Below are 23,535 nucleotides of genomic sequence, written 5' to 3'. Positions count from 1 at the left end.
CTTGGGATGGCCCATGACTGCACATGTACTGCAAAATGCAAACTTTTTCGAACAACCCGAATTACTTTAAGCACCTTATAAAAGCATCTCCAACTATGGCGCAAAATAGAAATTTAGATTTTCAAAGTAGTCGAAAGTCTTTCCAATGAATAAATTTAAAGGAGATGCAAATTGTATTTTTGAATAGAAAATGTATATATATACATTTGTTACATTCAGAAGGGGCAAAATACAGATTTACAACTTTTAATTATATCAGAATTTGAATTTAGGTCCCACCATATATAAATGAGGATGCCAAAGTGATTTTGAAGATAATAATTTATACCCAATTTTACACCACCATTGAAAATGTTCTAACCATTTTCTTCTCAACTTGCCTTGGTTTTTATTTTTAACAATGTAGCATACATGAGGGTGGCATGGGGTCATGTGACCCCCAACTTTTGGGCAATTTTTTATTTTTATTTTGGGATTATTATGGGATATCATACGAAAATGAAATGTGATATTCATAATACCATTTCAAAGTGTTTACGACCTAACTTTCTATTAATGGTGCGCGAAAAAGTCAATCGTAGCAAATATTACGGCTAGTCAAAATTGGTTGTTCCAAACTAATATTTCGAAAATTTCGATAACATGCTAACTTTAAAATTTTTTCGATGATCGTACGCTAGCCGAATTTTGAAATAGTTTACATCATTTCGAAACTAGTTTTGAAAACTACATCATAGACATTTCGAATGGTTTAAACAGATATCGATAATAGTTAAAGATGTGTCAAATGTACATCTTACAAAGAGGTGTGTAACTCATCTTTTCTTTAAAAATTTCCAGTTATTTTTTTTAATGTTTACTTTTTTTACGACAAATTTCTTCATATAATTTACATATTTTATTAGAAAATTTTACATGGAGTATGACGTCGAAAATTTTCAAAATTTTACATCCGAAAAAGTCATATGTAAATTTTAAAATGTAAAATTCCTCATAATTTTTTTTGCAAATTTAATTGTACCCCTTAAATGTCTGCATTTGTCATATAGTCCACCCAAAGTTGATATATTTCACAATCAAATCTTTAGTATATTTATTGTTACTATTAATAATACAAACTAAAATTTTGAAAAATAAATGCAAGATATACATATATGCTCATTTTTGTGGGTTCCACTTAAAGTTACCTTTTGCTTCCTCCACCGCGTAAAGTTGATGTTTTAGAGAGAGAGAAGGAATTACTTGATCACCACGTTTCGTCTCTCATTTTCTTATTCCTTCTCCCATTAGTCCTATAAATGCAATTCTCTCACTACCCGTCCATCATTAACATTCTTTACATATATTTACTACCCAAAAAGCTGATTTTAATTGAATTATTTCTTATTCATTAAGTAATTATGGTGAAGCTTACGTTGGTTGGTAGGGTGAAAGATGGGTTGCCTCTTGCTGAAGGTCCAACCTATATGAATCAAGAAAATGATAACTTGTCAACTTACAAGCAACAAGGAGAGTTCATACTCAAAGAAATCTCAAGAGGAGCCTTGTCAACTTCAAAGATGACCATTTTTCTCAATTCTTATTGTTTCAAGTATGCTTTTCTTCTCTAAATTGTATTTGTATTTGCCTTTACTTGCTCAAGGTCTCATCTTTCCTTGAATGTGTGACCACTTAGAATATCCGAATTGTCAAATAATATTATGTACCATACATGCATGTAGTAGGTTATCGTAATGTAGGAATCTGATTTTATTTATGGAACTAGAATTCTTCGACCACAAGTTCACTCATTCACGATTGCCCACTATAAACAAATGCTTGTCCTTTTTTTTCCCCTAATTATTTCATTCGATTTATTATGGCTCTCGGAAGAGAACTAGGACTTAACGAGTAATATAGACTTGAAAAACTTTATTTGATATAATCTCGTACCACTTATTATTAAACACGTGATTTCTTACTTGTAATATAGCCATTCATCCACAAGTTTTTACTTATCTAAAAATTGAATATAATCCATTTCAGCGTCAAAATTTTCACCTGCACTTGACTAATTTACACTTTCTTGAAATTTTTATAGCATTTGCAAATTCATAGTGTTTTAATGTTTTTATTTTTCATCTGGATTTGATTTTCAGTTATATTGTTGAGAATGGAGTTTGCTTCATGGCACTCTGTGACTCAGCCTATCCAAGAAGGCTGGCTTTCCATTATCTACAAGACCTGCACAAGGAATTTGACAAGTTTCATGTGGGACTCACAGGCAGAATTACAAAGCCATATAGCTTCATCAAATTCAGTAATTTCCTGCACTATAATTCAGTTGAATATAGGACATGTTTGGTACGTTGTTCGACTGAATAACGTCGAAGAAAGATCATATAACGAAGTTTGTAATTTTCCTCTCGAGTCCTGCAGATGGTATCATTGGAATTGTTCAAAGAAAATATGAAGATACAAGGACACAGGCAAATTTATCAAAGCTGAATGTAGCGCGTTCCCAAGAACCAGACAATACCGCATCAGAATTTTTTTCACAAATAGTAAAACGGAGACGAAGATATGGTAAGTTTATCGATTTATTATCCAACTTGAAACAATATAACAAAGCGACAATAAGGGTGATTAGTTAACTTCTCAACTATTCTCGCTTAAAAACGTAAACTATTGTTAATCAATTAAACTAGTTGTACATTGATTTTCTACAACTAGTTTGACAGATGCACGTTGATTTGTCAGGTGCATGCCACCTTTAACCTATCTGTACAAAATCAATGTATATATAGCAGAGTTCATTGTAAATTATTCAACGACTGTATAATTTTGTATTTTGTTTTATTATCAGAAATGTTGGAGAGGATAAGCAATGCACATCTAAATGTCTCTCCAATCTGGGGTTCCAAAAGTCTAGAGGTATGCTTAATTAACAAAGTTTTGCATATAAATTCTAGCGATATTTAGCATGCAACAGAACTATGTAGCATTAACTTTGGAGATGTAATATAGTTTCCCTCTTTTTGGTGTTAATTCCACAGATTATTGCTCTGAAATGGATACCAATAGGTATAATCCTTGCAGTTGCTACTCTACTTTTATGGATCAGCTTAATCCATAAAGATGACTACTTATAGATTGGCTATTTTAGGCCTGCTAATGTTACTGTAAATTCCTAGCATGTACTTAAGATTTGATTTAAATGAAAAACATGTTCTTAAATAATTTATAATTGGCTCATAATTCCTTTTTTGCTGAGTTCATTATCAAATCTCCTTGAAGATATAAAGCACCTATATCCTTGCAACCAAGACAAGTCATGTCTCTTCTAATTTATTTTATTGAGATCGTGTCACTAGTAACTGAAACCTCTTTAGCTGTACAAAACATGATTTGTCAATCGTTGCCACTTCTTCCTGTTGGCTTATATTTTCATTTCAAGATCGATTCTTTGTAATAACAGTAATGAAAGGTAGCCATCTAAAAAATTTGAAACATAAGAATGTCATAAATCTGTGAAGTCATTGATACACACAAAATCAGCCAAACCCTAAGGTGACAACTATTTTTTTTGTTTTTTTAAATTAAAACCTTCGTGAATACAAGTAACAAATCTGAACATGCCAAAGTACCTAATAGACCCATAACAATTCTTAAAATATATATCCCATGCAGCAAAAGGCTACAATGGATCATGTTCCTAACATGACGTCGGAAGAAGCCCACAAGTAGTAAACATAGACTTTATAAAGCAACATGAGTGAAAAAGGGACGAATTTAATAAGCTACTGCTACTACAGTTACAGTAAGGAGAGAGAAATATCATAAGTTAAAGTAAGAAACTTTACGCTCAAATTGTCTACTCTAGGAAAAATGATCAACAATAATATGCAGTATTTGCTCAGTCGTCAGTGAAACTTTGGACCTGGACAGGACTCAATTCTAACCATCCAGCAATACTTTATCCTTGCATGAGCTCTAGGAGGTCCATGACTATTCATGAATGGATCATGTTGAAGTGGAACCTGGACAGCTGCTGTGGGATGGTGGATATAACAGGTCCATATCTCTGCCATTCGCAATGAAGTTCTTCGTAAGAATCATAAGATTACCTTGTTGAGATGATTGTCAACCTTCACCATATAATGCCAACAAAGAGGCTTTTAGTATATTTTTGTTATTGCTATTATTATTTTTAATTTTTTGTGGCGGTGGTGGTTTTGGGGGGAGGGGGTAATGCTACCATTATGTTAGGTAGATCATAGAGGAAATAAAAAAGCACAAATAAAACACAGACCAATAAGCAAAAGGAAAGCAACTGTAATTATTGTGAGTTATATTAGTTTGCACATAATACATCAGCCCTTCTAATCGGTAATTGAACTGCTAATAGAACTATTTTGATAAGAGCTACTGAATATCCATCATACCTGAACATTGTCGTAGAGTTCAAACAATGGAACAGCAAGAAGTTTCAAGTTTTTTGGCACAGCGAAGTACTCTCTTTCAGATAGGTGAACCATGAAAAGCGTCTTGCACTCCTGCATTAACAAGAACAGAAAGCACTGATTAATACAAAAAATGTCCTTATGGAGTATTACTGCAATTAAATTATATTTTAAATTAATCTTACCTTAGGTTTTGTAATATGTGGGGGGCAATAAGGGTACATTATAGTCTCAAAATTTGGTCTCCACCATATAGCCACGCACTCACCTATCTGAAATGATCGTTGCCAACACAAAAATGTAGCATCACATAAGGCAAAATAAAGGATATATTTATAAAAAACTAGGAGAAAGATCACGAGACAAGGTCTACCAAAGATCATAATCCCTCACGTAAGAACATAACATAAATACATAGGGTCTTCAACCTTAAATTCAAGACATATGCATCCACATATATCACAATCTGAGATAGAATTTAGTTGTCTGCATCTTATCACACATTCCTTTTCTCTAAACAATTCGCAGAGCAGCAAACTATACTTCCCACATTACAATCTTACTGGACATTGTCTACCTGGAACTTGTTCTCAGACAGACGACTCTTAAATAAACATTACCTGCCAATCTGGCTGAAGAGAAGGCGCATTAGCAGCAAGTTTGCTAGAGAGTTTCCTTTTCAAGCCCTCAATCTCTACAAAAATATGTTACGAAAATGAAAATAAGTACAGAATAAGAAAAACAAAGATATTTCAATTAAAGTTCAAGTCCAGCTGCATTTTCCTCTATTCTTTTCTTTTTTTCACCACAGCAAGGCAGCCTGAATGGGGTTTAAGGGAGTGTTAGAAAACCAAGCAAAAGTAGCAATTCAGACTTCTAAAAGTGGAAGTAAAATATTATACCATTCTCTCCTGGCTTCAGCCGGCCGCCTGGGAGTTTACAGAAAGTATTTCCGATTTGCAGAAGAAGTATATGGGGATGATTGTGTTCTTGTACCTATCGAACAATATTATCTAATTAGCCACTATTAGAAATGGACAAATAATTTTTCACGATAATCCTGCTGAAAAATAGAAGGAAGAGTGAGGAAATATAATAAATTTGAAAATTGAAGCCTCCATGGTAGCCTTGAATAGTGAAAGAGGCACATAATGGAACTTATCATATTAGTTGCATAAACCCCCAATAATGTCTATCAATTTTTAATTGCAGTTGTATGGTTGACGACGAACATAACAATTTAACAACGAAACAATTGAAGCAGAAAAGGAACGAGAAAGAAAAAGGGCTCAAGAAAGAATTTAGGACATGAGAGTATCAATTTATTTCATATATTCAAGGGTGTCTATAAACTAAAACCTAAGCGCCTTTATATAGAGAAAAGACCTTGAATCTAAACAAACATGTAAAAAGATAACATTGAGATAATATCAAAAATCCTTCACATATAAAACTCCTCAAATCTAGATTAATTCAAATTCTACTTCTTTCGAGTCTATCACTTTGAGTACACTTTTAATTATTTCGCTGTTGGATCAATGGTACATTTAATCGGTAGCAATGATTGTAACAATTTGTGAACAGGATTAGCTTACACCCGAACATGACTGAACATAGATAAGTTGAGAAAATATTGTTTTTATAATTCCTAACAGGCTTAAAATGAGCTAAACTTAGCTCATGATTGGAACAATTTGTGAACAAGATTAACTCACACCTGAACATGAACGTAGAGATTGTACATAGATAATTTGAGAAATTATTGTTTTGTATAATTCTTGATAGGCTGAAAATGAGCTAAATTTAGCCCATGTTTAAGACTACCATTTATAAGTTGTTTCTAAACTGTCAAACCACATTTTATCCATATTTTGTGAGACCCACAAGTACTATCTACTTATCCTCTCTTTTCTATCTAATTATAATTAAACTGTTTGTAAAAAACTCCCAAACATGCTTTAATCATGGTTACAAATTAAACTATTGATATAATACACATCTCCAAAAAAAATAAAAAATAAAAAATAAAAATCATTGTTTCCACCTTTTTCCTCTAATAAAGATAGCATGCAAGCCAAGTTTGTTATGCCTTCCCATGTTTGCTAATGGAGGAGTTAGTGTAGTCAACCCAAAAAAAAAAAAAAAAAAAAAATACTTGGATCAACTTCATATGACATAATTATTAGTGCACCATTTTTGTCGACCATTGTAAAAGAAACGAAACATAACTGGAATAATTCAAATTTCGAAACACCTGTCACTTCAAACATTCTCTGTAGTAATGTCAGAATCAAGGCGTTTCCATATTGCATCCATTCTTAACATTAGAAAAGCTATGCTGATACATAAACATTTGGGGATCACTATGCCACTCCAGAGTAACATAGCAACGAAAAGGCCATAGCCAATTAGCAAAATCAGAATGTATGCAACAGTATACATCAACAAAATAAAATTTCAAATCACTTAATCTGAAATCTGGACAAGAAAAGACTCCCTCATCCATACTCAGCACAGAGACATGAGGATCGTCCGAGTGACATCATAACTATATCAGATTGAATAGGAACTTACTTTACTTATCTTTTTAAACAAGTCTTTAATCAAGCCCAATTAGCTAATCTTATATATAGATGGTTTTAAAGGCACAAAATTCCTCACTAGTTTTTTTACATGTCTATATTAATTGGCCACTGCTTAAATAACGTTGTCCATGTCAAATAATCTCCGCAAAATAACACTTAAGCTTTTAATGAGAAAAGGCAAAGCCTACAGAATTCTAAAGAGAACCAATGAATCAAAAATCAAAACTATATTCTCAAAAATACAACTTCAGCAAATGCAAGTATTTAGTCAGAATGTTTCATACAAATAAATCATGTGTTGATCGTAAAAACATACCAATAGAATCCCTTCAACGCTAGTTCTCATGCCTTCCTTCATGTAACTGCGCAATTTGAAATCAATCAAAATTGAAGTTCAGGCATAAAAAGCCATAGATACACTTACTTGGATATAGGGTTTTAAAATAATATTAAAACTTCGTACTGTAACGCACTTGACTTTCATTCGCGCAAGACGATCAGCAACTGAGGTATCTTTCTCCATCTTTGGCTCTTTGGTACCAAAAGTATAGCTCGACAGAGGGTATGTATTTACCACCGGCGACGTCACCATTTTCTCCCTCCCTCTCTCTCTGTGTCTCTTCGTTTCTCGATATCGTGAAACTTGTTTTGATTGAATTTGCTCCGCCGAAATCACCGGTGGCCGATAGCGGAGTTTTAAAAAACGTATCGGCTTCGCTTCCGGTTGTGACCTTTCCCTTCGTCTAACAAAGGTCGTCGTTATTATCATGGAGAAAGTGCAGTTGATCTTCAAGTTCAGATTTAAAAGTTTAACGTTATTCTTTAGAATGATCTAGTAATGGGATGAACTGGATGGCGACAGAACTTTCAAGCCCTCCTGAGTACGTCACTATTTATTTAAAAAAAAGAAAAAAATTCCTAGAAGTTTTTAAAGTAAAGCGGTGGCTGTAAAATTTATAGTTTGTAAAAATTCTGTATAATCTAGCCTCGTCCTGTCTCATCCCGTCCCATGTTGTTCATTCTATTTTTTATTAAAAAAATTCATATGATTGGCAAACTTACTTGATCTTGTCCTGTCGCTCTCCTCCCTTGCTATCTTATTTAGCCCCTATTTGGTTGTAATTTTTCACCTCAAAAATCAATTTTTGATCGTTATTTCCCTATTTCAATCATCATTTTTTTACTTTTCTCGCAGATGAAATCCACTTTTTTACTCTATCGTTCAAAAAATCAATTTTTATAATCACTACTGAATAAACCCTTAGTAATCAAGGACGAGCATGGAAACATAGTCCCCACCTTGACTATATTCTTTATTTTTGTTTATAATATATATATATATATATATATATGGTGTTTGATAGATATTTTTATGTAAAAATGTATTTTAGAACAGTAAATTTATATGAAATGTGTGGTTGAAAAATAAGGAAAAGTTTTTTATTTACGTGTAATATTATTTTAATAAAGAATGTGTGGTCGAAAAGAAGAGAGAAAAATGCATTTTGAAAAAAAAAGGCTACCAAACGGGGCCTTAAATAAGAAATAGTAAGTATACAAAATGATAAACAAAATGATATATACAAATGGCATATATCATTGGAGAGTTGAAAAACAGATTTTTCAATCTTCCAATCGTGGAATTCTACATATAAATTATGGACATCTTTATGAATACCATAATATACATGTAGAATTATCCATTATTTAATTCCTGTCTTGAGTTCCTAACGTCATCGGATGGGAAGGACCATCCCACCCTACTGCTTAAATTTGAGAATTTTAATTGTAGTTGTTTACTATTAAAGATATGTTTCACTATTATTATTTCAAATAATTTTAGATTTTCGAATAATACTACTACTTATAACAACCGGGGAACAAATTTTGGTGGATCTGTGGATTCTATTTTCAATTGGTAATTAATTGTATTTTTCAATTTTCAACCAATTAAGATGGTCGCCTAGACAAAGTAGACAAACATCACTCATGCTTATAAACAGACATTATTCTTTTCGAATTTACACTAGACATTGATGTTTCTTGTCTGAATGACACTCGTACTGTTTCATGTCTAACGTGTCGTACTCTCAAGGTCAAGTTAATTGCAATTTCTCACAAAAAGATTAATCTGTAGACTATATTCCTATTTCACATTTAGGTAACCAAGTGGAATTAATTTGTCCAGTGAATTTTGTTCGATAAGGAACAGGAGACACGCTTGCCCAATCTGAGTAGGTCTCGCATGCATTTTATCCTGATCTCCAATACAAGTAGCCAACTAGCATCACAAACTTCATATGGGATTAGTTAAACCTAGCCCTTGACAAGCATACAAATGCTTGTTGGTCGGTAGGATTCATCAAATCGAAGTAACTAACACAACTTCGAATTAAAGTAATAATATTATCGAATCATTAGAACTATTTCGAAAAGTAATAATATTATGGAATCATCAGAACTACTTCGATATCTCATTTTCATTTCTATCCACTGAATCTTTGTGAACCATAAGAATTTTGTCCTTCCCTTTCTTGGTTCCAAACCGTTATTTCAATTCTTCCATCTTTTTCTTGATTTCATCTCCTTATTCAGTCAATTCATAGTCACGATGAGATGATGAGATGGAAGGACTCATTTACCAACTTCATCAATCAAAAACATAATCTTGAAGAAAAAAATTAAAACTCAAAACCCAACATTTCATTAACTATCAACTTCACTTTGGGAACAGTACTCAGAAACTGCAATGTGACAATACAAAAGGTGTGCTGAAGCACGACTTACTCGCAATTTAAACTTGTAGAACTCACTATTTCGATGTAGCACTACACAGGAATCAGCAACATTATCTATCATAAATTTAAAAACCTACAAATGAAGCAAACCAAGTTGTTTCTTATTCAATCAAACAGGGCACGCATATAAAATATTGATACCCAAGACAATGGTGGGTGGTTCTCAGCTTGACAGCTAACTGTTGAAGTTGCTTCACTAAAAGTGATGTCAATAATCCTTGTCCCCAAAATTCTTGCACCAGAGCTGAGAGGGAATGGGGCGAACAGGAAGATGTGGTCGTCGCTGCAAAAAAGTGCCTTATTAGTAAATGGCATATAACAAGCATTATACTTGATGAAACAAGTACTATAACAACAAACATAATTGTTCTCCATTGGGAAGAAAGCAATTTAGCAGATGCTGAAGTGAATACTGCTGCAAGGCTCAAGGCACTAAAAACATTTGAATGATTAAATCAAACAATAGCAAAAAAATGATATTCTCAAAAAAAAAAAAGAAAAAAAAAAAGAAAAAAATTACACCTAAAATTCTCTATGGAAAAATTTGTTCTCCTAAGGTATCAAAAGGTGTTCATGGAGAAGATTTATTAGCTTTCTAGTTGCAAACTTCAAAATTTTTTCTCAGGTTAGTCCCACTTAATTAGGATTTGGTTCAACACGCTGAAGATGAAATATAAATTGTTATCCATACTTAAAGTTATTTTATCAAGAAACATACTTGTTCTTAAGCATTTGTCCTTGAGGAGGAACAATGTTCCAGTTCCTTCAGACCATATAATCTTTTAAGAATCAGCTAATCAAACCACAATATGTTGATAGATTCAATCTAATGGAGGTTCCTAATTTGGCCTTATTATAAATACCTCCACTATAGACAGTAAGCAGCAAAGATCTTGCTAGAAAACTATGCATGACTTAATAATCAAGACTAAGAGCACGTGCACCAGAAGGAACCACATTTTTCACTATTAAAGGCAGAAAACGAACTCTTAAATATTGGTAAATGAGAGTTGTACAACCTCAGCACCAGTCAAATGTCTATATGTCATCAGAATGTACATATGAGGAGAACTTATTGCATAAATTTTGGGGTTTCAGGAGATCCAAAAAAGGCAAAATCTTGTTAAGAAGTGCTTTGATTACTGTAACTGATCCAATTGGATTGAGAAGAATACAATAATTTCTCAGCATCATTGTCGCACTCCTCCTTATGGGAGGGAAAAGAGTGGTTTTGGAATCTTAAGGACTTAAGTAGTCAAACTTTGATGGACAAGATCTGACAGATGAAGGAGTTGAGATAAATTGCCTGGTAAACTTTACTTTACCTGTAACTGAAGATTCCTCTAAATCTTTTATTTATATGTTTCTTCACGTTAATAAATTTCTTTTGTAGTTAAAAGAAAGATAAACGACAACAGCAGATGTTGAAGGATGTAGTAACTCCGTGAGTCTTAAATAGGGTAAACGAATTTTCACCACCTGAGAAAAGATATACTGGGCAAGGTGTTGGAATAAAATCAAGAAGAGGTATTTCTATAGAGTGAGTATATCCTCTAAGTTCTAAATGTTAGAATTAGGGTGTGACCCAAATTCTATTTGGAATGCTATTTGGGGATTTTATTCAAGTCTATTTGGCAATTCTAGTTGAAATTCAATTTGGGAGTTCAATTGGAAGTTCAAAATTTGTGTTGGACTTGAAGAAGTCAAGATATGGATCAAGGAGAAAATTTCAATGATTTCCAGCTAGCTGGCAGTTAGCCTCTCGCTACAGCGGTGGCATCAAATTCTTTACAGCGAGCTGCCGCCCGCTTGCCATCCACCTGGAACTCAAGGGGCACTAGTGCCTAAATGGCACTCGAGTGGCCTATATATCTGATCCAGGCCCATTTCGCGTTTTTGACGCATTTTCAACATTTTTTTCCGTCTATAATTATATTTCTAGGGTTTGAAACGTCCCTATATATAGTTAGCTCTTCATTGTAATTTCGAAAAGTAAGACAAATTTGTAAACACGAAGTCTTTGTACCTTTTTCTCCATATTTTAGTGAATTCTCTTTTCCTCTGCCAATTAACTTTTTGTTCTTGTGCGTTTGTGATCTTTATTTCATATTGTGCCATATATTATTCCTCATATTACAACACTAACAATGCTAAATTGCAAGATATTCACTTCGGATCACTCTGGAACAGGTTAATCTAGATGAAAGACTTCCCTATTAGGTAAAAAGGGAAATGACATTTTATCAGTCTTAGACAAGCACATGGATTTTTTTTCTGAAAAAGATTGTAAAATCTGCTGTCTTTTCCTTTGCCTTCCAAATAATTTCTACTAAGAAATTAGTAGGATGTAATGTGCTGAAAGCAAAATCCAAAGCTTCATTACATCATCCATCATCAATATTAATAGTGAGTTGCTTATAGCTAGCAAAACAAGCATTAATGTTCTATTTTGCTATTGGTTTCAGCAAAGAAAAATGAATGAAAATCCATAAAGAAAACCTTTCTTTATTTTTGTTCAGAGAGGATAACAGGAGGAAAATGATTATATTACCAAAGTTAAGGGAGATTTTATAATTTGTTTCGACAAGGTAGAAAAAGATACAACAAGGAACCTTCCCAGAAAAAAATCAAGGATATTGAAGAAACCCGTGCAACGAGTTGCAGTTAGCATATTGCACAGTAAAAGTCTCACTATACTTTTATAAAGCCTCAAACCATATGATAAATTAATTCTTAAGCCCATAAACTGAAAAAGAAGTCCCTATCACAGTGACCAAAAGTTCAGTTATTCTCACCCTATTGATAATGAAATTGATAAAAAATCTTGAATGACATTCATTTCATCCATCGCTCAATTCATAAGAGAAAACACCACATTCCATCTCACATCCTAAGAATTCAGTAAAGCAAAACAATCGGAAGAATAAAATTTAAATATCAAAACCTAAACCCTAAACCTAAAAGATCAAAACTTAATAAAAAATTGAGTCAACCAACACATGCTCCAGATCACAATTAATCATTCAAATACCAAAAGATCAATAACCCAATACCTCGAGCTCGGCAGATTTCATGGCGATTGGAATGCATACAAGGACGATGCCGAACATGGCAAAAGCAGTATTGCGTTTCCAGTGCTTTGGACGACAGTAAGGCCCACCCGACATACTCCACACCTTTGCCCGAAAGTCTCCTCCGTGGCCGTGGGCCCCATCTACGTGGTGGTGCTCTCCTCCTCCGCCCATTTTCTCGTGCACTAAGGATGAGATATTCGACTTTTACAGATAGAGGTGTGAACGACAGAAACCACCAGGATCAGCAATTATATGGATCTAAATAAGTCGGGTTGTCGGGTGGGTATAGCCCAACAAGTTTACCGGGTGGGCAGAAAGGGCTTACGGGGCTTGTTTCCGTAAGCAAACTGGGTCCACGCCCTGAGGTAGATTGATTACAAAGAATTATCAATCTTGCTGCATGTATATTGTAGTTTACACCTTGATTTATTGAATTTACACTTGGCATAATCTAAAATCATCTTACACGTTTAATTCAATTATTATAATCTTGTAACATCATCTATCTGTCAACAAGGATGTCAAAGTTAATGTACAAATAGCTTAATTGAAGAATTATTAGTCACTTAGTCAGTAAATAATAAATTTTATTTTTAAAAAAAATTAAAGAAAATATCTTTTTCAAACTACTAAACTTTTTACCTAACTTGCATCGGGGCACAAAACTTTAATTAGTTACAATCAAGTCATTGAACTTTAATCTAAGTAGTAAGTACTAGTACAAATAGTCACTCTATTAACTATAAAATCATACACTTCTGCAATTTGTAAGGACACCTCACAATACAAATTTCTTTAATTTTTCCCACATTCCTCGTTGTCACCTTTCCGTTTTCCATTAAAAAAAAAAATACTCTACAATATCCAATATTTGCCGTATTAGGGCCCGTTTGATCCACATTATTTGAAAAAATATATTTTTTAATAAAATAATATTACAAATAATAATAATAATAATAATAAAAGAAAAAGAAAAAAATGAAGAGTCAAATCTTTAATGCACCTATGTCCCAGTGTGAAGGCAATAATGGTGTTTCCATTTGTACACCAAAATTATTACACACCGCTGGCTCTCAGTTGTAACATTTCGGAAAATTTATGCCGAGGTTGTACTAAACTTCGTTCGGCTGTTCCAATTTGTTTATCTATATTTTGCTGGAATCTGATTCTCTCTCCTCTCTGTCCATTTACCTAAAATTCAACTGCAAAATTTCAGAAAACCCAGAATTGAAACTCGGAGCCGGAGATCGAAGCCGTACGAGAAATTGAAGAGAAACAAGGGTTTTAATTGTATGTATTCTCCTCTTTTCTGTTTCTTTTGGTGCTTATTATTTGATGTGTGAAGACTTGATCAATGGGGTTTCTTGTTGTTGATTTAGTGAGAAAGGGCGGATTTTCTTTGAATTTGATGAACTCCAGATGCCTCCCCCCTCCCTCTCCCTATCCCTCTCCCTCCCCCTCTCCCCTTTTCCCTCGATACACATACACATGGACATATACGTACACCTAATCTTTTCCTCGAATTTTGTATCCACGTATCAGTTTAAGTTCTATAAATTTTCGATTTCGGAATTCTGCGATTTGGGATCTTTGAACTAGTAACATATTATCCATTTTGTAACTGGAATCTGGTCGCTCACATCTTCTGTTAATTGGGTGTCAAGCAAGTCGGTGGCAATAATATTTTTAAAGTGGATGACACTGGATTTTGTTAAGCTTCATGTTCAGCTAAGTGGGTATCAAATGTAACTAGAATGTTGTATCAATCAATTGAGCACAAATATTACAATAACATTCCACATTTTGTGACTTGCACACTTTACTCTGCTACATAGAGTGCCAACGCCTTGCCCCTCTCGCATTCGAAAACTTTACCCTGCACTCTAACTCACTAGACAACACAATCTTTCCACTGTCCTTCGTACACCATGCATGGTGGGCACAAACTCTATGCGTAGAGCGAAGTTGACAAACTCGGATTTTGTAATTCTAGCCAAAATGGTTCGAGTAGTATGAATAGTAGGTATGATCTATTTCTCTACAATGTAGTAATTATAGGCATTACTCTACTTTTATCATCCTTTGTCTTGTTGATCTCTTCCCTCTTAAATTTCAGTGCGGATTTCGCTCAATATTCCTGTTAGTTAACTAGAGTACGTAAAAGAGTTGTAGTGCTGAACTTACTGATTTTCTATTTCTACCCTGGTTTTGTGATTTTGATGCCCTGTTCATGAATGCCATATATACACACACAAATGTCTTCACAATTGGTGGCTAAATATAAGATGATTTTGCGGTGCTTACCATCTACTCTAGAAGAGAATTTCACACTTCTCTGTCACTACTGGTTATGGAAAGTCGGGTGGAACCCTATAATGGTAATTATGACCCGATGCCTTAATATTGCTCAAGTTTCTTGTCATTATGTTAATCAGAGACCCGATAGAGTATGCATACCTACGAATCATAATCTGATTGTGGTATTAATGGCAATATAAATTCTTGCATTTCTTAAATTGGTGTAACAACCTCAAATTGTAAAACTTGGTTGAAAATGTAGTGCTAAAGGGCACTAATCCGGTGGGAGTGTGGCTTACGGGCTAGTGGTGGGGGCACGTAAAAGAGTTGTAGTGCTGAACTTACTGATTTTCTATTTCTACCCTGGTTTTGTGATTTTGATGCCCTGTTCATGAATGCCATATATACACACACAAATGTCTTCACAATTGGTGGCTAAATATAAGATGATTTTGTGGTGCTTACCATCTACTCTAGAAGAGAATTTCACACTTCTCTGTCACTACTGGTTATGGAAAGTCGGGTGGAACCCTATAATGGTAATTATGACCCGATGCCTTAATATTGCTCAAGTTTCTTGTCATTATGTTAATCAGAGACCCGATAGAGTATGCATACCTACGAATCATAATCTGATTGTGGTATTAATGGCAATATAAATTCTTGCATTTCTTAAATTGGTGTAACAACCTCAAATTGTAAAACTTGGTTGAAAATGTAGTGCTAAAGGGCACTAATCCGGTGGGAGTGTGGCTTACGGGCTAGTGGTGGGGGCAGCAGAAGCCGCTGGTTACAGCATGTCCGCCCCCCCTTCCCCACCTTTCTTTGTGGTTGGGGTTGGTGAGAATTGGAGCGGGTTAGGGTAGCGAGGGTGGATTGGCAGGGATAAGTGTTTTCTTTTTCTTTTTTTGTCTGTCTTTTCTTTTCTATTTCTTTTATTTTAAATGCAAATAAGTGTATGACCATCCTTTAAGTAAAAAAATAACTTATAATGGTTTTTTGGATGGTTTATATAAAGATGGAACAATAGTACTGAAGGTTGTGAACTAACTTACTCCTTTATAAAGTTTGGGTTGGCACAAAAACTGCAATTTGTTTTACTTATTGGTGATAACAATTTTCACCACCAATTCGTTGATGCTGGTTCATTGACTCTTCATACCATCATCTTTTTGGCTTTCTTTGTGGGTGCAGTGATGTCCTCAAATTTTTTTGGAGTAATTCCACAAGCTATGGAAAAGGAGGATATAGGCTCCCATTCAAGAAAATGGGAGGAAATGGATCACGATGTTCTGGTCAAGATATTCCAGTGTTTTGACATCTTTGGGTTGACCTCTGGGATTGGTCAGGTTTGTAGCAAGGTTTGTAGCACATGGCGTTTGGCAGCTTGTGATCCTTTAATCTGGAAGACTCTTGATTTATCAATGCTAAAGTCAAACTTCATTAAAACCCCGTCAGAACCGTATGTATACGTGGATGGACCGTCTGATAAAACGCTGACCCGAGTCTTGAAGATTTCTTTGAGCCTCAGCCATGGAAACATAACAACCTTGATTTTCCATTATAACCTATTTGTCAGTGACGATCAATTGACTTATACTGCAGAGAGGTATGTCCAGAGAAATCCTCTCTTTTGATGTACTTAGTTTCTTCTTTGTAGTTGTGTACATTTCTATTGCACTGGACTATTAAAGAAGAAAAAGAAGCTACAAATCTTGTTTCTTATAGAATCCAGTATTGAGCACTTATTGCTAGTTGATCAATTATTCTAATTCTGTAGTTGGATGATGATGTCAACCTATCTATACTGCAGATGCCCACGTCTGAAGCGTCTAGTTATGCCTGCGTGGAACAGAATAAAGAAGACTGGAATATGTAAAGCTATTTGTGCGTGGAAAGACCTCGAGTCATTGACAATGCCTAGCATTTCGAACCCTCCATATCTAATCGAGGAAATAGGCAAAAATTGCAAGAATTTTGCTGAACTGAAGATCATGGGCCCATGTCACATTTTCTTTGCATCGACACTTGCGGCATTCCTCCCGAACTTAAAAGTCTTGAGCATTCGGTGCTCTATCATATTTAAGGATGCCCTTAACATTATCTTGGATGACTTGAAGAAGTTGGAAGTACTGAACATCTCTCACTGCGTACTTATTGATAGTCCTCCAACTTTACCTCGAAGAGTTCTCGGGGAGCTTGACGAATCAATTCTTAAAAAGGCTAAGAGGCTGCGGAAATTTATTACGTGCATGAACGACTCGTGCATCACATGCAAGCGCACTAGGCAAGACGAAGGACTGATGAGGTGGTACAAGTATGAAGCAGATTTCTGGAAAGTAGATGAAGTGAAATCTCTTGCAATTTGAATAAGTTGTTTGGAAATGGTTAGAAGTGTTGTTTTGATCCTCTTCTCATGCAATTTTCTACTTCTTCTAGAATTCTAAATAAGATCTGTGTAGATTAATGACAAATAGAAGTCATCCTTTGGAGACTGGAAAAGGTGTAACATTTTTGTTACCTGCTAATGCTTAATTTACTAAGGGGATTTCAGATTTGAGTTGTTCTGCTGGTTTTTGAATACTTTGATTGACATTCATTTATTTGTCTCTTTGTCGAATCTTTAGAGTATGTGCAATGGTCCAATTTCTTGAGTGTGATTAAAAGCCTTTCTTTTGTTGCTTAATGTTTGCATTGTTTTATGTTTGGATTAAAAAAAAAATAAAAAAAAAAATAAAAAAAACCTCGTCTCCTCCCACCAGCATGTGGTTCATGCATTGAGAATGGTATGCAACAGCAAAATTGTCATGCTTATTTTATTGGAAAAAATGTATGGTTGGAAAAATGAGGTTTTTTATTTTTAAAATTTTTTAGAATGCAGCTCAAATTGGGTCCTTTTTATTTAAATCACATTTCAATTTACTCATAAGTACTATTCACTGCTAATTTCTATTTATTTATAAATTCTCCGCTAATGGGTCGAAAATGGTAATTCAAGATGGACGTTGAAATCAATTGGTATTAATTTTGTTAGATATAAAATAAATAATGCTATTTAATGTCAATGGTAATGAAAATCAGTACTTGTAAATAGCATTATATGATAATTGATAAATCTAATTAAATGTGTTTTAATAATATTTATTTAATTGGATCCATCATGTGTTGTCACCTAAATAAATATTTAACACCAATAATAATAAAAAACGTTACTCATACAATATTCATCATTCCTATATCGAATAAATGCTTTTAAATATCCGAATATTGACATGTCGACCCTATAGGAGTGAAGTCCCTATTAAAGAAGAATAAATAAATAAAAATAAAAAATTGCAGACCACCTATTTCTTGAGCACGTTTTTAATTTGGTTGGAAAAACAATTAGAAAATTGACATAAACAGAAAGAAAAATTGAAGACCACCTATTCATTAACCATTATTTTACTCGTTCTCGCGAAGCTCGTGCCTCCGTACCATTGGATATGGTTACATTTTCTCCATTCATAATTGGTTTGGCCTACGTAAGATTTGGTGGAGATTATAATTTAATTTTTAATACATTTTGAAAAAATTCAATAAAACATGTGTTTGAACAAGAGGGCTGCTGCATGTACCGCATAATATATAGTAATTTTGACAGTCCTCTCATATATAGGGGTAGGGTCCGCGATTATTTTAATCGCGAGCCCCACCTTTGTGAAAAGATTGTAAAAATTTATAGCATATAAATGCTATACAAACAACATTTTTGGTTTGAACAATTATAGATCCTACGAAATGAATGATTAAAATTATATGTTGACTTTGATTTGAAATTCCTACACCATACATGTATTAGATAAAGTGAATATCAATAAATCATTTTCTCCCCATATTGATTTCTCAACTACGGATATTAAATTGCCTACCATCGAACTTGACTTGACTAGATTCGACTAGTCAGCCTAGTTGGTTCACCTCAAGAAAATTGAGCTCGACTCGCCTTGCCTAATCTCACAAGCTTGCTCTTTGGTGTGGTGGAACGAGCTGGGTCAACTAATGAACAACTCGCAACTCATTATTTATTTATCCTTTTCTTTTCTTTTTTTCTTTTTCTTTTTTTTTTTTGGCAAAATTGCACTTTGGGCTAGCTAACATGCAATTCAAATGTGAGCCAATTCAAGCAAGCCAGCGAACCACTTCTCCCATTCTTGATGGGATCGTGATTAATAGTGAATGCAGTCCACATACATTTCCTAACAAAAAGAAAAAAGAAATATCTATCTTATAAATGCCCAATGGAATCTAATTTTTTATACTCAAAATAAGACAAATAATACAAAAAGTTAATGAATAATGCTTGTTGTACATTGGGGCTACATTCGGGTGTCCATAATGGACACTCGACACCTCTCCATTGATTGAGGCGCCTGTGGACCCCTGCGCGGCAAACGCCTCGGCCAATGTCGAGGCGTCGGGTGTCCATAATGGACACCCTTATGTTGCCCCCAATGTTTATGTAGCAATGTCCAAAGTTAATATATTAAGCTCTGTTTTATTGTAATTATCGGGAAAAAAAATATTTTGATGAGTAATTTTTTAAAAGATGTATTATTAAAATTTTTTTTTTTTTTAGATTTACGTATAAAATATTTTGTTGAACGGATGTATTATTAAAATTAAATAGAGAGTTAAATGAGTTTTATTTTAATGGAAACGAACATGTTATATATGTCCATTAATTTCATTCTTATCTTCGTCCTCGTTCCACTCTCGCCCTGTGAAACAATGTCTGTTCAACTTTGGGAAACCTTAAGAGAATCGATAACAGATCTCTCTCCGGCTACTTTCTTTACAGTTGTTGCTGTGGGCCTTGTTCTATACTACGCATTCTCAAGTCTCTTCAGCTTCGGGTCATATGACGATGCCCACTTCCAGCAAACGTCAGATGAGAAAATGCGGCCTCTGCGCCCTCCTGTTCAGCTCGGAGAAATCACTGAAGAGGAGTTGAAACAGTATGATGGGTCTGATTCTGAGAAGCCGTTGCTCATGGCTATCAAGGGTCAGATCTACGATGTTTCGCAAAGCAGGTAACGTATATACCACTACTGTATTCTTGTGCATTTTCCTGTGTTATATACTTGAATTTTCTGTTGTTTACATGTTCTGAGCTGTTGGGATTTTTGACATTGATGTTGTCCAGTTATGATTTTGAATCTAAAGTTTCAGTGGGATTGAAGAATTTTGCATATTTTCACGTTGATTTTGACAATTGTTTGAATTTCGAACAGTGGAATTTCAATGGGTTTTCTTGCTTAATCCTTATCTGCATATGACATGGGATTGGATAGTAAGCAATGGAGTTAAAGAAGAAATAATAGTGCATACCAAATTTGTATTTAAAGAATATTCATTTACTTGAGAAATGTATTCTACTCAAAGAGTAAAATGATGTTTTTGTATATTGGCTTTGCAACACATTTTGCATTTGCATGATATGAAGTTACTATAATTTTTGTAAGGATTTCCTGGTTTGATATTGGTTATAGCTATTGATTTTTGAAATATATACAGAATCGGGATTTATATGCTGAAGTTTCATTGTATAACCATTGTAAATGTGATTTTTTGGAATAATGTCACCCAATTTTTTCGTATCTGTTTTAACACAACAATAACACAGTAACATGCTAGCATCAGCTTTTTTATTTCTGGAGCTTTTCATGGAGAATTTTGGTTTGTAATTAAGGATTTGAAGTCATCTTCACAGCTATAATCCCAAAGTGCCTTATTTATTTTTTATTCTTCTCTGGTTTTCTGTACTTGAATGATGCAAATTTGTGATTATATATTAAACTGTGATGTCTATCAGCCATAAGGAGTTAATTATATAGGTATACTGTGGTAAGTTATCAAGTGTTGATTACATCATTAAGACAATCACATTAAAACGTTCATTTTTCCAATCTTGATGTCTGGACAGATCATTCTTTACTTGGCCCCTGTTTGTCACTCTTTAAACAAAACTCTTTAATTCTCATACTCATTTTCAATCGCACACATTTACGAAATAAAATATTTTGCAAGTAAACTCAAAACTTTTCCTACTTTTAACCACACATCCTCCGAAAATTTCTATTAAAAACATCATTTTTCTCTAAATAATGGCCATCAAATAGTGGCTTAGTGTCCAAGCTTTTAATAATATGGCCGTGATCTGTCATTACGTGCGAATATCTCCACTTTAGAAAGAAAAAAAAAAAAAATCTGCTATTCTATGGCTCGGATATTTAGTATTCTCTTATTTTTTACCTGTGTCTACTATTTAGGTAGAATACCATCACCCATTCTTACTAAGAAATGGAAAGAAACCTCAAAAACGGAAAAAGGAATCAATATAGTGATAATTTGATTCTTCGTCGCCGTAGTAAATAGGGAGTGTCTCCAGTTTTATCTTATGACAACAATTTAAATCTTAAAAACTTCACTTCATGGAAATACATGAATATGAATGCCGTGTGTTTCCAATTATTGCTTCTACATACTGAAAATAATCAAATAAACTAGGCAAGTTTCCTTGCTCGACATTGTCCCTATTTTGCTCCAAGTTTGTTCTGTGGAAAACACCTCAAAGTAAAGTCGAACTGTTAGGAACAGACATAATCAATAGAACTAAGCTGGCTTTAACGTTTTTCCATGTGTATAATTTCTCGATTTTGTAATAAGTCTAGATAAATTCTTCCACATCTGTGGCTTGTTTGGTAGAAAGGACTCATTTTTATACAACATTTGTAACAAGTACAACTGAGATTCAGTACTCAGCTCATTTGTTGTTCGCAGGATGTTTTATGGTCCCGGTGGACCTTATGCCTTGTTTGCAGGGAAGGATGCTAGTCGAGCTCTAGCAAAGCTGTCTTTCGATGAAAAAGATCTCAACGGTGATCTAACCGGTCTAGGCTTTTTTGAGCTCGATGCCTTACAGGATTGGGAATACAAGTTCATCACCAAATATGTTCAGGTAGGAACTATTAAGAGAACTGAGCCGGCAAGTGATGGCGAAACCAAAGATCAAGCGACAGGGGCTGCTGAACATGATGCTGCTAGGTCGACAGAAGCTGCCAATGGGGATTTCAGTAAATCTGCTAAAGATGTTCCATCAGAGAGTGGTGCAAAGGAACCTGTGGAAAGGTGAATCGAACCCATGTTTGAGAATTTATCCTAGGAGAACTGATGAAACCATGTGAAACCTTCATGCCCGGTTGGTTCTATATGTTTATCCCAAAATAAAGAAACGAGCGCTGAATTAATGACCAGGGTGAGCCAATTTACATGGAAATGCCATTAGATCAAATTTTTGGCTGCCTTGATTCATAATATTTAGTGTAGTAAACTGACATAATCAACTTGTTTGAATATCCAGTTTGTTATATTAAACAATGATGTATCTTATTATATCCATGTAAGAATGCTTATTTTGTATAATATATTTTTCCAAGGAGATGGCAAGAGTGTGATAATGGAATCCAACTAATTACATGTTTCAAGCTCTTCAAGTATAGCATATTCTTTCTTATTACGTCTGGTCATCTGAAGCTTTGAACAAATCTTTTGTAGCGATTCGATCTCTATGCTCAAACAAATATATCATATGTATTGTCTACTTTGAGAGGATATTTATCCTACCCCTAACGACTTGGGTTTCTTATAAGATAGATGTTTTGCGTACGAATTCTAGAAAATGTGATAGGAAGTTGCTAAAGATAAGATGAGTGGATACCATTTCAAAGTGGACAATTTGTATGATATAATGATTTGGGTGCAAAGACTGGATCGTTACAACTTGAATTTCACTTTTTGAAGTTTGGTTTCACCAATGCCTTGTAATGAGAATTTTCGTGGAGTTTAAAGTAAGTGGGTTTATTAAATTGTCGTAAACGGCCTAGTTAATAAAGTCTACGAAATCTTTATTTTAGTACCTCTTGCATGACCATCAAAAGAAGTACGAGTGGCCAAAAAAGTCAAAATCAATTAAATTTCAGACTAAAGTATGCAGATATATGCTTTTCTTAAATACAAAACAGGTACATGACCATCAAAAGAAGTAGGATTGGCCACAAATGATTTGTAATATACTGCTACTTGCCAATTTAGTTTTAAGTTGGAGCATGAGCTCTCATCTATGTTTTGATGACATGTGATGACATTGAGGGAAAATATGTTATAATTGTAGGTCGAGTTCGTATAGAATTACAACTGTGTTAATGAAAATCGACACGGACAAAGAAGTTCTTTGATCCCAGATGAACATTTCATCTGTTATGTTTTCTACATTTTATTTCATTATCTTGTGAGATAT

At 34.2% G+C, this 23,535-nt stretch overlaps 5 protein-coding genes across 7 annotated transcripts; 3 read left to right on the top strand and 2 right to left on the bottom strand.

The window, feature by feature from the left end:
• Positions 1-1,352: 1,352 nt before the first annotated feature.
• Positions 1,353-3,213, top strand: LOC111407039 (25.3 kDa vesicle transport protein). The gene is made up of 5 exons (XM_023036377.1): positions 1,353-1,591; positions 2,139-2,299; positions 2,419-2,565; positions 2,846-2,913; positions 3,036-3,213. The coding sequence occupies exons 1-5, from the start codon at positions 1,401-1,403 to the stop codon at positions 3,129-3,131; spliced, it is 663 nt and encodes a 220-aa protein (XP_022892145.1). The 5' UTR covers positions 1,353-1,400; the 3' UTR covers positions 3,132-3,213.
• A 419-nt stretch (positions 3,214-3,632) lies between these two features.
• Positions 3,633-7,947, bottom strand: LOC111406097 (pre-mRNA cleavage factor Im 25 kDa subunit 2-like). 2 transcript variants are annotated; one of them, XM_023035299.1, is made up of 7 exons: positions 7,501-7,935; positions 7,344-7,389; positions 5,345-5,438; positions 5,063-5,136; positions 4,628-4,714; positions 4,425-4,535; positions 3,633-4,063 (listed from the first exon to the last, which is right to left on the bottom strand). In XM_023035299.1, the coding sequence occupies exons 1-7, from the start codon at positions 7,794-7,796 to the stop codon at positions 3,992-3,994; spliced, it is 780 nt and encodes a 259-aa protein (XP_022891067.1). In that variant the 5' UTR covers positions 7,797-7,935; the 3' UTR covers positions 3,633-3,991. The 2 variants fall into 2 exon arrangements, with proteins under 2 accessions (XP_022891067.1, XP_022891068.1); XM_023035300.1 differs by having other exon boundaries at positions 4,002-4,127; positions 7,501-7,947.
• A 1,761-nt stretch (positions 7,948-9,708) lies between these two features.
• LOC111406096 lies at positions 9,709-13,254 on the bottom strand. The gene is made up of 2 exons (XM_023035298.1): positions 12,879-13,254; positions 9,709-10,108 (listed from the first exon to the last, which is right to left on the bottom strand). The coding sequence occupies exons 1-2, from the start codon at positions 13,068-13,070 to the stop codon at positions 10,034-10,036; spliced, it is 267 nt and encodes an 88-aa protein (XP_022891066.1). The 5' UTR covers positions 13,071-13,254; the 3' UTR covers positions 9,709-10,033.
• A 667-nt stretch (positions 13,255-13,921) lies between these two features.
• LOC111406095 (F-box/LRR-repeat protein At3g48880) lies at positions 13,922-17,764 on the top strand. Of its 2 annotated transcripts, none has more exons than XM_023035296.1 (3): positions 13,922-14,189; positions 16,392-16,806; positions 16,978-17,764. In XM_023035296.1, the coding sequence occupies exons 2-3, from the start codon at positions 16,394-16,396 to the stop codon at positions 17,564-17,566; spliced, it is 1,002 nt and encodes a 333-aa protein (XP_022891064.1). In that variant the 5' UTR covers positions 13,922-14,189; positions 16,392-16,393; the 3' UTR covers positions 17,567-17,764. The 2 variants fall into 2 exon arrangements, with proteins under 2 accessions (XP_022891064.1, XP_022891065.1); XM_023035297.1 differs by having other exon boundaries at positions 13,923-14,189; positions 17,011-17,764.
• A 2,159-nt stretch (positions 17,765-19,923) lies between these two features.
• On the top strand, positions 19,924-22,679 carry LOC111406094 (membrane steroid-binding protein 1-like). The gene is made up of 2 exons (XM_023035295.1): positions 19,924-20,269; positions 22,020-22,679. The coding sequence occupies exons 1-2, from the start codon at positions 19,968-19,970 to the stop codon at positions 22,369-22,371; spliced, it is 654 nt and encodes a 217-aa protein (XP_022891063.1). The 5' UTR covers positions 19,924-19,967; the 3' UTR covers positions 22,372-22,679.
• The last annotated feature ends 856 nt before the right edge of the window (positions 22,680-23,535 follow it).

This window comes from Olea europaea, chromosome 12 (assembly GCF_002742605.1).
Source record: "Olea europaea var. sylvestris chromosome 12, O_europaea_v1, whole genome shotgun sequence".
In the NCBI taxonomy this organism is placed as follows: domain Eukaryota; kingdom Viridiplantae; phylum Streptophyta; class Magnoliopsida; order Lamiales; family Oleaceae; genus Olea; species Olea europaea.
The sequence above is the reverse complement of the archived record's forward strand: the minus strand, read 5'-3'. Positions and strand labels throughout refer to the sequence as shown.